Source organism: Macaca nemestrina, chromosome 17 (genome assembly GCF_043159975.1).
Source record: "Macaca nemestrina isolate mMacNem1 chromosome 17, mMacNem.hap1, whole genome shotgun sequence".
Taxonomy (NCBI): domain Eukaryota; kingdom Metazoa; phylum Chordata; class Mammalia; order Primates; family Cercopithecidae; genus Macaca; species Macaca nemestrina.
In genome coordinates this window covers 70,225,294-70,243,499 of record NC_092141.1, presented here as the reverse complement: position 1 = coordinate 70,243,499, position 18,206 = coordinate 70,225,294, and the positions used below count along the sequence as shown (strand labels likewise).

At 40.8% G+C, this 18,206-nt stretch overlaps 1 protein-coding gene across 23 annotated transcripts in view; it reads left to right on the top strand.

The window, feature by feature from the left end:
- Positions 1–18,206, top strand: part of LOC105468500 (KAT8 regulatory NSL complex subunit 1) — a 198,877-nt gene that overhangs the window by 150,745 nt on the left and 29,926 nt on the right. For all 23 annotated transcript variants that reach the window (XM_071083340.1, XM_071083337.1, XM_071083344.1 and 20 more), the window contains 2 exons: positions 11,548–11,666; positions 12,494–12,689. In XM_071083340.1, coding sequence (XP_070939441.1) covers positions 11,548–11,666; positions 12,494–12,689 — 315 coding nt within the window. The remainder of the gene's footprint in view (positions 1–11,547; positions 11,667–12,493; positions 12,690–18,206) is intronic.

Genomic DNA, 18,206 nt, shown 5'->3' with positions numbered 1-18,206 from the left:
CAATAGTCACTGCCTCATGGGCTTGTATGTTCTCAGAGGATGGAGTTCAGGGCTACCAAGTAGGTAGAAATTGAAGGAGGGAGTAGTGGCAAAGAGGGAGCTATGGGACATGGGGAGGGGCATAGGCCCACAATCTATTTGAACCCCTTTCAGATCTTTGTGCTCACCCCTGAACTGCACACATTTAGGGAAGATTTTATAGGACATAGTGGAAAGCAACATTGGAAGGCTAAAAGAGCTGAGCAGAGAAGATCATCATTGCCTAATGCAGGGAAGGCAGAATTTGGAGTTTGAATTCCAGCTATACTTGGCAAAAACCAGAGGACTTTGATTGAAACCAGTAAAAGCTCACACTTAAAAGAGTTAAAGAATGTTTCCCAGCACTAAGGCTTTCACCATAGGATTAAGGAGGGAACCAAAATAGACTCCAAACACTCTTTAGGAAAAGCTAACTAAATTCAGAGTCTCTATAATGTATTGCATACATTGTATACAATAGAAAATTATTATACATATGAATAAACACGAGAATATTCTAGTCATGAGGAAAAAGGGGAAAAAATAAGATGGAAAAAGTTGAGGAACTTAATGGCTGGATTTTTGAATTTGAAAAGTCAGTTTACAAATGTATGAAACTTTAGGCCGAGCACGGTGGCTCACGCCTGTAATCCCAGCACTTTGGGAGGCCGAGGTGGGTGGATCACCTGAGGGCAGAAGTTTCAGAAGTTTCCCCAGTCTGGCCAACATGGGGAAACCCAATCTCTACAAAAAATACAAAAATTATCCAGGTGTGGTGGCAGACGCCTGTAATCCCAGCTACTCAGGAGGCTGAAGCAAGAGAATCTCTTGAACTCAGGAGACAGAGATTGCAGTGAGCCGAGATCATGGCCCTGCACTGCAGCCTGGGCAACAGAGTGAGACTCTGTCTCTAAATAAATAAATAAATAAATCATGAAACTTTGAGACTAATAGCCATGAGAATCACAACTTTGTAGTCAAAATCGTGAAAATCAAAAGGTGAAGACAACCTGATTCCTGAGCTGTGATGCTGTTTAAAAATTAGGAAAAAACAAACAGTGCCTAACTAACTCACACTACTTGGTGAAAGTGCTTTTTTTGTTGGCCTACAATTAGGAAAAAAATACATCCTAAAAACATTGTAGGCTGGGCACAGTGGCTCATGCCTATAATCCCAGCACTCTGGGAGGCCAAGGTGGGCGGATCGCTTGAGCCTCGGAGTTCAAGACCAGCTCAGGCAACATGACGAAACCCCATCTCTACAAAAGATACAAAAATGAGCCTGGTGTGGGGGCATGCACCTGTAGTTCTCATTACTCTGGAAGCTGAGGTGGGAGAATTGCTCTTAAGCCCAGGTAGTGGAGGTTGCACTGAGCTGAGATCACTTGAGCCTGGGCAACAGAGTGAGAACCTGCCTCAAACAAACAAAAACATTGTACTCTGTCTTGGCTAATGCAACACAGCAAGAAAAAAACAATGAAAGGCATGGAAATTGGAAAAGATAGGGCCAAACTGCTTGTATTTGAAGTTACAATACATAGAAACCCCATGGAATTGCCTAAACCTATGAGAATTATAAATTTAGTCAGGGTCTCCATATACAGGGTCAATATATAAAAGTCAATTCTGTTTTGATTTATTAGAGCAAACAATTGAAAAATGACCCAGAGAAACAGTTCCATTTGCAGTAGCATCAAGAAACATAAAATACTTAGGAATAAGTCTAACAAAAGACATTAATGACTTTATTGCTGAAACCATAAAACTCCTGAAAAAGATTACATAAGTGAATGGAGATGTATGCTATAGTTGTGCGTTAGAAGAGTCAGTGTTAGACACACAGATTCAATGCAAAGCCAGTGAAAAATCCCAGCAAGATTTTTTGGTTTATGTTGTACTGTTTTTGTTTTTGTTTTTGTTTTTGTTTTTTGAGATGGAATCTCACTCTGTCACCCAGGCTGGAGTGCAGTGGCGCGATCTCAGCTCACTGCAAGCTCCGCCTCCCGGGTTCACGCCATTCTCCTGCCTCAGCCTCCTGAGTAGCTGGGACTACAGGCGCCCACCACCGTGCCCGGCTAGTTTTTTGTATTTTTAGTAGAGACGGGGTTTCACCGTGGTCTCGATTTCCTGACCTTGTGATCCACCTGCCTCGGCCTCCCAAAGTGCTGGGATTACAGGTGTGAGCCACCGTGCCCGGCCTTGTTGTGCTGTTTTTGGTAACAGTTGAACATTGATTTTCAAATGTGTATGGAAACATAAAGTACTTTCAATAGCCAAAACAATTTTTTTTTTTTTTTTTTTTTTGGAGATAAAGTCTCGCCCTGTCACTCAGGCTGGAGTGCTGGGGTGTAATCTGGGCTCACTCACTGCAACCTCCACCTCCCGGGTTCAAGTGATTCTTCTGCCTCAGCCTTCCGAGTAGCTGGGATTACAGGCATGTGCCACCACACCCAGCTAGTTTTTGTATTTTTAGTAGAGATGGGGTTTCACCATGTTGGCCAGGCTGCTCTTGAACTCCTGACCTCAAGTGATCCACCTGCCTCGGCCTTCCAGAGTGCTGGGATTACAGGCGTGAGCCACTGTACCTGGCCAATAGTCAAAACAATTTTTAAAAACAAGAACCAAATTGGAGGAGTCCCACTCTCCTCCCACTACCTGATTTCCAGCCTTCTTACAAAGTTAAAATGTATGATTTGCTTTTAGCAATGTTTGATAGATAATGAAAGTTAGTAAAAACTTGTTATTGTTCCAGACTGCACTTTGTGTCTGAAAAACTGTGTAAGTAGAATCAGGTGTCTTGTCTTTTCTTGAGTGCTTCTTGTTGGTCCAGTAAGCATATAGTGGGAGTGCTGGAGGGAATCAGCAAAGGTAGCTTCCTAGGGAATGATGTACTTGTTTCTGAGCCTTATGGACTTGCTGAAGGATGGTATAGGGAGTGAGTTCCAGCAGGGAGTAATGTGTAATGCAGCATAGACTTGAAAGAGCCTAGCATTATCAGGGAACTGCAAATACTTTTCTGTGATGGAGTGTTGGATGTTTCGGCCAGTTCAGAATGGATTCTATATTTATCTTGAGTACTTTATCCTGTAACTGATAGGAACCTGTAGACTGTACAGATTTACATATGAATGAAGTTTTTTTTTTTTTAATGCTAGATATATTTTTTCTTCGTTCTTTTAAAATACGATTTTAGGCTGGGCATGGTGACCTAAAATCCCAGCACTTTGGGAGGCAGAGGCGGGCGGATCACCTGAGGCCAGAAGTTTGAGACCAGCCTGGCCAACATGGTGAAACCCCGTCTCTACTAAAAATACAAAAATTAGCCAGGTGTGGTGGTGTGTGCCTGTAATCCCAGCTACTTGGGAGGCTGAGGCACAAGAACCACTTGAACCCAGGAGGCAGAGGTTTGCTGTGAGCCAAGATCGTGCCACTGCACTCCAGCCTGGCCAACAGAGCGAGATTGTGTCAGAAAGAAAGAGAGAGTGTGTGTGTGTGTTCAAATAGTAGTACAGAGTCTCTATATAATTTTCACCCAGCTTTCCCTAATGTTAACACATCTTGCCACAATAATCGTTAATTATCAGAACCACAAAATTAACATTGATTAACATTGAAATTAACATTGAATTTATGCAGAGTAATAGACAATTTATTTGAATTTCTGTATTATTAGTTTTCTTATTAATGTCCTTTCTGTTGTCCAGAATCTGTCATTGCTTTTAGTTTTTGTGTCTCTAAGGGTCCTTCAGTATGTGAGAGTTCTCAGTTTTTGTCTTCCGTTACTTGGATACAAAATTTCTGGTCAGTTATTTTGTATAGCGTTCCACAAATTGGTGTTTTTTGGTGTTTTCTCATTACTAGAGGTTACGCATTGTTTTACAGGAATGCCACAGAAGACACTGTACTCTTCACTACCCTACAGAGGGTTCATGATGTTGACTTGTGTTTCTAATAGTGATGATAGGTTTGTTCCCTTGGTTAAGGTGGTGCCTGACAGGTTTCTCCTCTGTAAAATCAGCGTTTTCCCCTTTGTAATAAACGACAATAGATTTATTTATTTAGAGATAGGGTCTTACTCTGTCACCCAGGCTGGAGTGCAATGTCGTGGTCACCACTCCAGCCTTCACCTCCCTGGCTCAGCTGTCCTCCCATCTCTCAGCCTCCCAAGTAACTGGGATCACAGGCATGTGCCACCATAGCAAATTTTTATGTTTTTTGTTGTGACAGGGTTTTGCCATTTTGCCCAGCTGGAATAAATGACTGCCTTATAGGGAGATGCTATGTAAATATTCTGTTGCTCATTATATTTTCACCCATAATTTTATTGTTCACTGATGACTTTTTCCTACAGCAGTTATTGCTGTGTTGTTTACTGAAGGGTGATTGTTCTATTTCCTACCTGTATTAAATGGAATTCTGTTTGGAAGAGGTGTCTTCCCCCCTCATTTATTTACTCATTCATTCACTCAGTTGTTAATATCAGGATGCACCCATGGATATTAATTTTATTTAATAGATTATAACCTATTACTGTTATACAGTCGCTCCAGTTACCTCAATTTTGGGTACTGGGCGCTCTTTCAGATTGGCTCCTGTGTCCTTTTAGCATGTACTGCTTATATTTTGAAATACTTTCTGCTACTAGATGTTCCAGGTTACTCTTGTATTTTGCCTACTCCAGCTCAGGTTCCTTTTATTATAAACTAAAATCTGAGTACTAGTGGTGCTCATTGTTACTTCGTAAGTGTCACTGCTTCTAGGATGACTCAAAAGGCAAAGCAAGGAAACGTGTATCTATGCTCACACATGCATACACACACATCTATATTTCTGTATCTACTTGCCTGTATATATATATTAAAAACCATAAGTTCATACCAGTTCAACACAGCAGCCTTCCCCCCTTCCTTATTGATGCTCGTTTAATCCTAGTACCCATATAGTCTCACAATTGTCATCTAATACCCCTGTGAAAAACACATTTACTGACTAGAGTACAATATTTTTGTGCAGTATGTTAACTGTTACGCAGTCAAAATACAGTTTTTTGAAGTTACATAGGTTATTTCCTTCCACCAAATTTTTCAGTATGGTTATGTTGTTTTGTAATACAGTTAGGTTCGTTTGTTACTACAATATTCCAATTCTAGCCTTCCCTGGTTCCCCCACCTCCCACTGTTAATTTTTATTTTTGTATGTGAAACATTATTGTGGTTCTAAAAGTTATACATTCTCTCTTTATATCCTTTTCTCATTCAACCTCCTGTAGGTTAGCAATTTCAGTACGTTTTGGATTATCTTTCCTGTATTTTTTTGCACCTATGAGCAGACACATGCATATATTTTTTAAAATCTCCTTCTTGGGTAAATATTTTTTAAAATACTAGATTTGAAGTTAAGGAGGGTTTTGTTTAGCAAAAGCATTGCTTCTATGGCAATTAACAAGCAACACATTATTTGTGTGTTAGTTTCTGTTTATAAAATGATCCTGCTCCTTTACCCTTTCCTTACTCATCCTACTTTACTGAAGTGATGAGAAAAACAAGTGTACTATTAAGTGAAGAGCTAATGCTTTCTCAGAAGAAAGGCATGCTAAAAATGTAAGCTATTGCTGTTTCTTTTTACACAGTCCAAGCTACATCTTCATTCCATTGGTTTAAGCAGGAATACTCTTCCCTTCTTTGAAGTTTTGCAGTCACTAGGGACAGTGAGTGGTTCATTGGCCTGACAAGGGTTTTGGGGTAGAAGGTAAAGGGATAGATATTGACCGAGAAATATTTGACCCACGGTGTTAGAAAACACTGACAGGTTAGGTCTTTTACAGTAAATTGGACTATGGATAAATAAGTTGAACAATAAGAATTTAAGATGCATTTTTGCATTTGCTATATTTCTTTAAATTCTAGATAGGTATTTTCATGTGTTGGTAAACATGAATCTTAGGTTTAGGAACCATTGGATTTGTAACAGCATTATGCTAATTAAAACTTTTAAAAAATGGTTCAAAATTGTTCTCATGTAATTGTATAGATTTTCTTTTATCCTCAACCTGCAGAAGCAGGGAGGTGAGGCACATAGCCCCACGTATGCAGAAATTAAAGCCTCGGCAATAACTTGGTGAAAATGGAATTTTCAGAACTTTCCACTCCTTGTTTAGTACAATTTTATGGCCATGGTGCTAGCTAATGGAAATGGCTAGTATACTATTTATAGGCCAGCAGTATTTTGGTGAATTTAAGCAAAACTATGCTCAGTATCATTGAAATGGGGGCTGGGTGGGCTTGAGACATGAAATCAGTCATACAAAGTCAAAAACTATTTTAAACCAGGAATAAAAGTTAAATTCCTGTCACCCAGTTAGCATTTTCTTCCCATTTTAATGTTTGTCGGGAAGGGAATAACTAACCAAAACTGAACTGTTGACTTTTCTAGCCAAATGAATGTGATGCATTTAAAAAAATGACATTGCAAGCAGGTGTGACATGGCATTAATTGAATAAAGTAAAAATACATACATACTTGCAGGTAGAGTTTAATTTCATTGTGTGTTTTTAAGTGCGTGACTCTCTGTTTTTACCCTTTAACCCTCTCTCTACTTTTTGGTAAAACAAATCTAGTAGACACTGGTTCTTAAACCCTAGAAAAAACCACCCCCATAAAAACTATTTAGTCTTAGCTTTTCATTCAAGGCCTCTTTGTCACACGTACTTGATCTGGCCCAGAAAGTGGAGTAATGAATCAGATGCCTGCTTTGTGTGAATAACAAATTTGAATCTCATTGCTGTGTTAGTAATTTTATGCTGTACACCTGGCCGTTTCAATCAGGGGTAAAACAATTCAGCAACCCTCCTTGCTACCTGTAACTGTAAGATTACGCCAAAAGATAATCCCCTAGGGCCCTGCTTTGGAGAGGAGGGGATTACAGAGGCACTCTGTCTACCACTTTAGCTTTTCTACTCTTTTCTTTCTGGCTGTGGGATACGTAAACCCTGAGTTCATCTGAACATCAAATAAAATTCAAATGGAAGTTTCAATGATAATCCCTGTTTTCTAGGTAGTAGAGTCTTAAGTTCTTTCATCCTTTTTGCAGTTGCCTATTGGATAGCAGATATCTGAGTCATGCTTTAGTTTTCTAAAAACACTAATGATGTAAACCACTGCAGTAGTAATAATGAAGCTGAAATTATTATGCGGATTTAATATTTCTGAAGTGTTTGTTAATGTGTCTCTACCCTCTGTGTTTGCAGCCTTTTAGACTGCAGGATAGGAAGTGTTCATTTTGTCTCAAGGGAGAGCGCCGGCATTTAAGGAGCTAGGTGAAATTGTGTGTGTTTATGTGTTTATGTTTTTCTTTTTCCAAATGGAACACTATGATTGGGATTAATATTTTAATCTCTTTGCATTGATGATGGGTTGCAGGACGTGTCCAAATGCCTGCTTTTGGATATTAGCTCGATTACAGAATTTCCCAAGATCTTAAGTAGATCCTTCCTGAATATCCAGTGCTTCCTTTTGTGTGGCTGGGAATGCAGGCCAGCCACAGTCCCTTTCTGATGTTTATGCTGTTGATCTCTGTATACTTCATGTTCTTGACAACATTTTCATGTTAGTAATGTGCTGCCTGTTGACTTCAATTTTGATTTGGGAGCTAAATTATTCCAGGAAGATTCAGGTTTTTATAAGAAAATAATAACATTCATATTAAAGCTGAATAGTATTTAAATATATACACCTGCAGGCATGAGAAACAAGACAGGCTGTTATAGCAGTAGTAGTTAGCTATATGGATGGTGACATTACTGGTGATTTTAGTTTACATATTCTTCTTCAGAGTTTCTATAAGAAAGATAAATGTTTTGAATTGAGATTTTGTTAGAGAGCGGAAACATTTTATCTTGACAAGTGTCCTTGCAGTTAAATCTCATAATCCCTACGAGAAAACTTAATCAAATGGAGAGTCAGTCAACCCATTTCTTAAACGTAGTGCCTTCTAGAACATGTGGGTATATAAATCAAATCACTGCCATAATTTAATGCTGAAAGCTATGTTTTAAGTGAATATAAAATTAACAGAAGTAAGGATTGGTATTTCAGCAAAAAACTCTTGAGTTTTTTTTTTTTTTTAAACAACATTTTTCTATTGAAAGGAAACTTTTTCATCTAAACCAGAACTTCTGAAATCTAGAAAACCTATAACATGCCTGAAGTGATACATCTGTTAGTTAATGCCAACCTGAATTTTAAATTCTTTTGATTTTTCTTGTTCTTTGTCATACCATATTTGTTTAGTCTTTTTGAGGTTTCCCCTGTGCAGTAAAATCCTTACTAGCATTCAGGGGGGTATTTGGTTTTATGGGGGTTTCTTTTTAATATAAAAATATTACCTAAAATGTAAAGAAAATTTCAGAATAGTTTTACAAGTGTAACACTCTTTGTCTTGTTATCTATGTATGTATATTTTTAGTCACTACAACTGTATTAAACTATTATTTTTGTCTCTTGAAATCTCTTCTTGCATAAGAGAAGAAATATCTTTTATGGTTCTTTTTAATATTTTGATTTGGTGTACCACAACTGATAACTATAGTTAAAATGCTTATAACTATTGAGTGTATTTAGATTATTGATAAATATCATTGCAGTGACCACCTTTGTGAATAAGATTTTTGGGGGTGTGTTTGTTGAGTTACTCCTTTAGGGTAGATTTTTAAAAATTGGTTAGAATATTTTGTCAGAAGATAAGAATATCCTTATAGGTCTTGCTACTTAATACCGTGTTGCTTTCCAAGGGAAATCTGTGTAGAGCTTAAGGCAATGTGTCTATGCCAGATTTACTATAATTTTGATAGTATTGACAGTTGTTCAAGATGTTTGTGATATCTTAGTAGATGTACAGGATATCCAACAAAAAAGACAGCCTTTTCTCAGTGTTCACTCATTGTAGCATACTTCTGTGACTTAATCTGTGTATATAGTTTCATCTGTATTTTAGGATAATTTGTATTAAAACTTTACCTCCCCAATCTGCTTTTTTGTGTGTGTTTTGTTTTGTTTTGGAGACAGAGTCTGTCTCTGTCTCACAGGCTGCAGTGCAGTGGCGTGATTTTGACTCACTGCAACCTCCACCTCCTGGGTTCTAGTGATTCTCATGCCTCAGCCTCCCGGAGGAGCCAGGATTATAGACATGTGCCACCATGCCCAGCTAATTTTGTATTTTGAGTAGAGACAGGATTTTACGATGTTGGCCAGGTTGGTCTCAAACTCTTGACCTCAGGTGATCTGTCTGCTTCAGCCTCCCAAAGTGCTGGGATTACAGGCATGAGCCACCACACCCAGCCTCAATCTGTTCTTTTTTGATGCTTGTCTAGGACTACTTTCAGGTTCAGTCCTTTGGTGTTTTCTCCTTGGGGGTATAAAGACAAAAAAAAAAAAATCAGCAGTATTGAAAAATAGAATTTCAGCCTCAAAATATTTACCTTGAAAGCATTTATAGGAAGCATTTATAGGAATATTTACCTTGGAAGCTTTTATAGGAAGCATTTATAGGAATATTTACCTTGAAAGCTTTTATAGGAAAGAGAACTTCAGCATGCCCCAGAGTCAGTTCAAGTGTAAGGAGACAGGTTAGGTGTGGTGGACACCTGTAATCCCAGCATTTTGGGAGGCCAAGGAGGGCGGATCACTTGAGGTGAGAAGTTCAAGACCAGCCTGGCCAACATGGCAAAACCCCGTGTCTACTAAAAATACAAAAATTACATGGGCATGGTAGCGTGTGCCTGTAATCCCAGCTACTCAGGGAGGCCAAAGCAGGAGAATCGCTTGAACCAGGGAGGCGGAGGCTACGGTGAGCTGATATCATGCCACTGCACTGCAGCTTGGGTGGGAGAGCAAGACTTCATCTCAAAAAAATAAAGTAAGGAGTCAAAGACCCACAGCCTTTCTGGGATATTTCAACACTTGCTAGAACTGAGGGATAGCTGCATCTGTTGCTTTATTGCATATACCTCAGAGGTGCCATATGACTGGCATTCAAACTATTCCTATCCCTTTGGAGCCTAGTAAATATATAATTTGTTTTGAATACTGCAAATCAAACTTTTTATATTCTTTCTCATCTGTTGTTTCATTTTATATTCTAAACATATATTTGAATACTCTGAAGACAATAGTATCTGATACCATCAGATAATTAAATTCATTGAGATTTTATTAACTTTGTTTTCTGTCAGGGAAAAATGTGTGTGTGTGTGTTTATTTGTTTGTTTATTCATTCATTCATTGAGACAGGGTCTCACTCTGTCACCCAGGCTGGAGTACAGTGGCATGATCATGGCTCACAGCAGCCTCTGCCTCCTGGCTCAGGTGATCCTCTTCCCACCTCAGGCTCCTGAGTAGCTGGGACTATATGCATGCACCACCATGCCCGGCTAATTTTTTATTTTTTTGTAGAGTTGGGGTTTTGTCATGTTGCCCAGACTGGTCTTAAACTCCTGGACTCAAGAGATCCTCCTGCCTTGGCCTCTCAAAATGCCAGGATTACAGTCATGAACCACCATCCCCGGTCTGTGTGTGTATTTTTAAACAAAACATGGTTTTTAGAAAACAAGCTTCTAGTATACTTTGTTAGAGTTAAGCAGATACTGACTACATTTAAATTTCCTCTTAGTCATCTTTTTTTTTTTTTTTTTTTTTTTTTTTTTTTGGAGACGGAGTCTCGCTCTGTCGCCCAGGCTGGAGTGCAGTGGCGCGATCTCGGCTCACTGCAAGCTCCGCCTCCCGGGTTCACGCCATTCTCCTGCCTCAGCCTCCCGAGTAGCTGGGACTACAGGCGCCCACAACCGCGCCCGGCTAATTTTTTGTATTTTTAGTAGAGACGGGGTTTCACCGTGGTCTCGATCTCCTGACCTTGTGATCCGCCCGCCTCGGCCTCCCAAAGTGCTGGGATTACAGGCGTGAGCCACCGTGCCCGGCCTCTTAGTCATCTTGATACTGATATTAGTATATCCTTCTTGATCATTAGTTGAAGGCTTATGTTACTATGTAATTGTTTTGCTAAGCTTCCGTTCCATAGAATTGTTGAGGTCATTTTCCTGTCAATAGGTACTTACTTTTAGTCTGTACATTTGGATTCTTCATCCCTTTTTCCCCCAAAGCAAAGCTAATGTCATATTCTCCTTCTCTCTCTCTCTCTCTCTCTCTCTCTCTCTCTCTCTCTTCTTTCTCTGTCTCTGTCTCTTTCTCTCTCTCGTCTCTCTCTGTCTCTCACTGTGTTGCCCAGGCTGGTCTCAAAACTCCTGGTCTCAAGCAATCCTCCTGCCTTGGCCTCCCAAAGTGCTGCAATTATAGTTGTGAGCCACCATACCTGGCCACTGATTCTCTTATTTTCTTTTTCCTCAGTCATTCAAGTTTTGGTTTTCAAATTGGTCATCAGAAGTTTTAGGTGCTTTGTGCAAATGAAGTGGTGGTGCTTTTCAAGCAGGGGTGCTGTTGGGTTCATGTTAATTTTTTTTTTTCCTTTTTCTTACTCAGATTGAGTCTTTTTCTCAGCCATTGGAAAACCATGGTCCCCCTATTATTGGTCATGTTTCAGAGTCACTGTCTACCAAATCATGTGGAGCACTCAGACCTGTCAATGGAGTTATTAACACGTAAGTTTTAGCTCTTCTACTTCCTATTCTTAGACTTGTAAAGGTGTTTTGGAGCTCTTAGTTTTCTTTAGCTAGCCAGGACTGACCCTGGTTTAAAGAAGCGGAAGCCTTATCACTTAGTAACATTTTTAATCTTCACTGTATAATGAAGCAATGTGTTTTAATTAATTGTGTATTTTCCTTTTACCTACTAAAATGGAATGGGCATGGAGTAAAATAAAAGACACTACAGTTATTGTGAATTATTATTGTTTTAATCTTACAGGAATTCCTCGGAAGTGTTTATATTAACATTCTCTGCTCTAGGACAGATTAGATCTCCAAAGGCTATAGTTGTAAATCTATATTTATTAAGATTCAAGGGAGAAAAAAAAAAAATTCAGGGAGATCCTATACAAGTGAATGATGTGTACAACACCCCTAAAATTCAAGATTCATAGATCTGATCCTAAGGAAGCCCATTAACATTTGCAAAATTCATCATTTTCTAACCAGTTGTAGTTCTCTAGACTTTATTTACTCATGTGTTTGTTGTAGAGGAGAACTCAATCACTAGAACTTGAGTTTATTTACTGACTCTTTTTGCCTTTCATACATGATGTAGTTAATGTGCACCAAGAGCCTTACACATAAGCGCACACAGGTAGATTAGCAGACATCAGGAGGAGACCTGCTTCTGCTCTAGAATGCTTCTTTGTGTCTGAACATTAGCAAATAGAGGTTGAACCAGTATAAGAGGCTTTGTTTGTGTTTTCTTGTTGTTGTTGTTGTTTGTTTATTTTGTTTATTTGTGTGTTCTGAGAATACTCTTCCTTCCCCTTGTATAGTCTTCAGCCTGTCTTGGCAGACCACATTCCAGGTGACAGCTCTGATGCTGAGGAACAATTACATAAAAAGCAACGACTGAATCTAGTCTCTTCATCATCTGATGGCACCTGTGTGGCAGCCCGGACACGTCCTGTACTGAGCTGTAAGAAACGGAGGCTTGTTCGACCCAACAGCATTGTTCCTCTTTCCAAGAAGGTCGGTACAGATGAGAGAGTTGGTCATTGTCAAGCAGTGAGCCAGATGCTCAGATAGAGAGTTAGTCTCTTGCCAACTTTGGTGTTTTCTAAACTTGACTAACCACCAAGGTCTTCTGGGGAGCTTTATAAAATGCTGGGTTTCTGGGCCCTGTTTGCTCTGGAGTTGGGTGTTGGAATCTTGTTTTCAGAAAACACAAAGCTCCTAGGTGACTCTGCAGCTAGTTTTGAAAACCACTGTCTTGAGCTTTTTAATAGAAGTGGGAGAGATTGAAAGTTTAAGAACTGCCATTAACACTTTGAAGGAGAATAGTGTGCCCTCTCACCTTCATTGTTGCCACTGAAAATGGCAGTATAGAATCCTTTGCCCTGGCCGGGCGCGGTGGCTCACGCCTGTAATCCCAGCACTTTGGGAGGCCGAGGCGGGCGGATCACAAGGTCAGGAGATCGAGACCACGGTGAAACCCCGTCTCTACTAAAATTACAAAAAATTAGCCGGGCGCGGTTGTGGGCGCCTGTAGTCCCAGCTACTCGGGAGGCTGAGGCAGGAGAATGGCGTGAACCCGGGAGGCGGAGCTTGCAGTGAGCCGAGATCGCGCCACTGCACTCCAGCCTGGGCTGGGCGACAGAGCGAGACTCCGTCTCAAAAAAAAAAAAAAAAAAAAAAAGAATCCTTTGCCCTAAAAAAGAATCTTGGCCATGCGCAGCGGCTCATGCCTGTGATCCCAGCACTTTGGGAGGATCACTTGAGCCTAGGAATTGAATACCAGCCTGGGCAATATAGTGAGACCTTCATCTCTACAAAATATTTAAAAATTAAGCATGGTGGTGCACATCTGTAGTCCCAGCTACTCAGGAGGCTGAGGCAGAAGGATTGCTTGAACCCATAAGGTTGAGGCTGCTTTGAACTGTATTTGTGCCACTGTACTTAAGCTTGGGTGACAGAGTGAGACCCTGCTTCAGAAAAAAAAAGGAATCTTCACTAAAATTTTTAAATTGATGTTACTAAAAAAAAGTTTGTCTTCACAAAGGAAATGGAGATTAATTCACAACTGCAGGGAATTTTAGATTGCTGACTCTTCAAATAGCAGTTGACTTTATTCCACAACTAATGAAATAATAATACTCAGTAAAATGGTACTGTGCAGGAATTAAGAGCATTATCTTTGAAGATGATAAACTTGGGTTTGAATCATGGTACTACCACTTAGTAGTTTGGTAATTTGGTGCATGTTAACCACCCCGATTTCCACTCCTCTCCAAAGCCTCAGAGATCTCATAAGGTTGTTTGAGGATTAAGTGAAATGTATGTAACATGCTTATTGGAATGTCTGGTTGGTAAGTTCCTAGTACAAAGTGGTTGTTACTGTTACCATTTTTGTTGTTCATTCATTCTTTCAACAAATATTTATTGGCTTCCTGCAACGAGCTAAATCTGTCTAGTCACTGGGTATACAACACTAAACAAAACAGGCAAAACTGCTTACCCTGTGAAATGTTCTCGTTGTTAAGAGAAAGAAAATAATACATTAACTCTGCAGTGTGTCCTATAGCATTAAATCTTGGAGAGAGGCTAGGCACAGTGGCTCCTACCTGTAATCCTGGCACTTTGGAAGGCCGAGGAAGGAGGATCACTTGAGTTCAGGAGTTTGAGACCAGTCTGGGCAACATAATGAGACCCCATGTCTAAAAAAACAAAAAGCCAGCTGTGGTAGCGAGTGCCTGTAGTCCACCTGCTCAGGAGGCTGAGGCGGGAGGATCATTTGAGCCCACCAGGTTGACACTGCAGTGAGCCATGGTCGCGCCACTGCACTCCAGCCTGGATGATAAAGTGAGACTCCATCTGAAAAAAAAAAAAATCCTGGAGAGAGAAATGCAGTAGAGGGGGATAGAGAGTGCTGGAGAGCTCAGATAGAGAAGAAGTATACAGATTAGTCCTTTGAGGTATTCCAGAGCTTAGGTATTCCTCCTCATTCCTGTGAAAGATGAAGAAAGGATTGGGAAGGGAGTGACCAATAAAGTAGAAGAAAAACCAAGAGAGTGTGGCATGAAGAGAGTGTGGTATGTGAAAGGCAAGTGGAGAAAGCGTTTCGGAGAAGGAGGAGGAGGGATTGGATTGTGTGTGACAGTTGCTACAGACAGGACCAGTAAGATGAAGACTGAGAATTGAGACCATTGAATTTAGTGGGGCGGGGTTGTTGCAGACATTGGTGAGCAGTTTTGGTAGAGGGAGAAGGGTGAATGAAAGCTTGGTTGGAGTGGATTCAGGAGAGAAAGCCACAGAAGGAATTGAGGGAACGATTGTAGATAACACTTTCAAAGAACGTTGCTGTAAAAGAGAACAGAGAATGGGAATTTTTCTTAAGGGAGCCACTAGCAACGTATTTGCTAATGACAAGGGAGATGAGAGAATTGCTGAACAATTAGTATTTGCGTGGTGAATTTTCAGTACTTTCCTTGTTTGGTTCTCGTATGCAGTTGTACTGTGTAAGTTTGCCATGTTCTCCTTAAAGGAAAGAATTGTTAGAATTGACTGTCAGGCGATACCATTTCTTCCTGTCTATTCCTTGGACTCTACTTGAAATATCAAAATGGCAGAAATAGAAAAGAGTAAAGGATTTGGCAGGGTTTTCATGTTGGCATTTCAGTCTCAGTTTTTTTTTTTTTTTTAACTAATAGTCGTATATGTCTAAATGATTTTCAGAGGAATTGATAACAGGAATGTCAGAAAACATATTACTGTGAAGTGTAGGAAAGTAGCTTTTTGTCAATTCCTTGATGAATTTAACACAGAATGCTTTTACATTTAAAAAAAAAAAACAAAAAAAACACCACATGAAAATAAAGCACCCTTCCTCTGTTTTGGCAGTTTACCAGCCACTGTGGCATGACATCTAGGAGTCGTATAAAAATTTTCTGAAGTATGTGGTGCCCTCCTGGATTTCGTTTTTTTTTTTTTTTTTTTTTTTTTTTTGAGACGGAGTCTCGCTCTGTCGCCCAGGCTGGAGTGCAGTGGCCAGATCTCAGCTCACTGCAAGCTCCGCCTCCCGGGTTCACGCCATTCTCCTGCCTCAGCCTCCCGAGTAGCTGGGACTACAGGCGCCTGCCACCTCGCCCGGCTAAGTTTTTGTATTTTTAGTAGACACGGGGTTTCACTGTGTTACCCAGGATGGTCTCGATCTCCTGACCTCGTGATCCGCCCGTCTCGGCCTCCCAAAGTGCTGGGATTACAGGCTTGAGCCACCGCGCCCGGCCGATTTCGTTTTTTAATATGTGAAGTAGCAAACCTTCTTTTGATCGATGCCTAAGAACAAATGTAGCTTTGAATGTACTTATAAAAGGTAGCTTAGGCAAGGGATAGGCATAAAACTAAATATCCTTTTGTTCCAATGCCAGTTTCTAAAACAGAATCATCCTGACACAAAATTAAGCTGCATGAAAAATAAGACAGAGAAATTAGTTTACTTTGGGAAATAGACCATGTACTAGATCTAGCAGAAAACTGGAGTTCTGCCAGAGTTGGAGACACACACCATTCCTTCTGACTAGGTTGCTTTCTGTGTCTCACATGGCTCCTTGCTCACTACATGACCTCAGTGGTATTTGCTGATGAGCAACCAACCATCTTGCCTTCTGTCACCTTGAATTGCTCGGTTTTCCAGGCAGATTTATTCAAGAGCATTTTTGAGTGCCCACCGTATTGTTCAGGGCAGCCAGGTTGCGTTAGTAAGCAAAACAAAGCCCTTACCTTCATGGAGCTTACTTTCTAAAGACAGAGCAAATAAGTTAACATGTAAATTATGTTCTAATACTGTTACATGACAGTTCACATTTATTGTGAGTACAGAACACACAAAACAAGTGATTAATATTTTTTCCTTACCTACATCTTAAATGATCTCTACTGCATTCCAGAACCAAATATAAAACACACTTGAGGGAACTCATTCAGTTTTTTTTGTTTTTTCTTTGAGGTGGAGTCTTGCTCTGTTGCTTAGGCCGGAGTGCAATGGCGCGATCTCGGCTCACTGCAACCTCCTTCTCCCGGATTCAAGCGATTCTCCTGCCTCATTCTCCCTAGTAGCTGGGGTTACAGGCATACACCACCATGCCCAGCTATATTTTGCATTTTTAGTAGAGACGAGGTTTCACCATGTTGGCCAGGCTGGTCTTGAACTCCTGACCTCAAGTGATCCACCTGCCTCGGCCTCCCAAAGTGCTGGGATTATAGGCATGAGCCACTGCACCCGGCCCAGTTACTGTGTTTTGTGTGTGTGTGTTTTGGTGGAGTCTCCCTGTTGCTCAGGCTAGAGTGCAGTGGCGCGATCTTGGCTCACTGCAACCTCCACCTCCCAGGTTCAAGCAATTCTCCTGCCTCAGCCTCCTGAGTAGCTGAGATTACAGACAGCCATGCACCACCACACTTGGCTAATTGTTGTATTTTTAGTAGCGACAGGGTTTTACCACGTTGGCCAGGCTGGTCTCAAACTCCTGACCTCAGGGGATTTCGCCCGCCTCGGCCTCCCAAAGTGCTGGGATTACAGGCGTGAGCCACTGCACCCAGCCCAATTACTATGTTTTTAAAGGGCTGTCAGCTTAGTTGAATTATGGCTGGAATATATCTTAAAATTGAGATGCACATTTACTGCAGTAACTCTTTTGCCCTTAAAAAGGTTGGCCAGGCGCGGTGGCTCATGCCTGTAATCCCAGCACTTTGGGAGGCCAAGGTGGGCAGATCGCGAGGTCAGAAGATTGAGACCACCCTGGCCAACATGATGAAACCCCATCTCTACTAAAAATACAAAAATTAGCTGGGCATAGTGGCACGTGCCTGTAATCCCAGCTACTCGAGAGGCTGAGGCTTGAACCAAGAAGTTGGAGGTTGCAGTGAGCTGAGATCTTGCCACAGCATTCCAGCCTGGTGACAGAGCAAGACTCCCTCTTTTTTTTAAAAAAAAAAAAAAGGAGGGGGGGCTGCTATGTTGTATCACTTGTACTTCTTAAAATCAATGACTAAAACAAAGAGTTCAGTAAGTTAAACTTGTTGGGAATAAACAGAAATGAGATCTATCAGTAAATAATAGGAAGCCTTGAATTCCCAAACTGTTGATTTGGGTTTCAGTCTATAAGTTTTAATGTTTTGAACGGAGAAGTGTCATAAGCTATTTTGGGGGAGGTAAATCTGTAACTTTTTTTTTTTTAAAGTCGGAGTCTTGCTGTGTCACTCAGCCTGGAGTGCGATGGCACGATCTCAGCTCACCGCAGCCTCCGCCTCCTGGGTTCAAGGAATTTTCCTGCCTCAGCCTCCTGAGTAGCTGGGATTACAGGCATCCACCACCACGCCTGGCTAATACTTGTATTTTTAGTGGAGACAAGGTTTCACCATGTTGGCCAGGCTGGTCTCTTTGGCCAGACTGGTCTCGAACTCCTGACTTCAGCTGATCTGCCCACCCTGGCCTCCCAAAGTGCTGGGATTACAGGCATGAGCTACCACGCCTGGCCAATCAGTAACTATTAT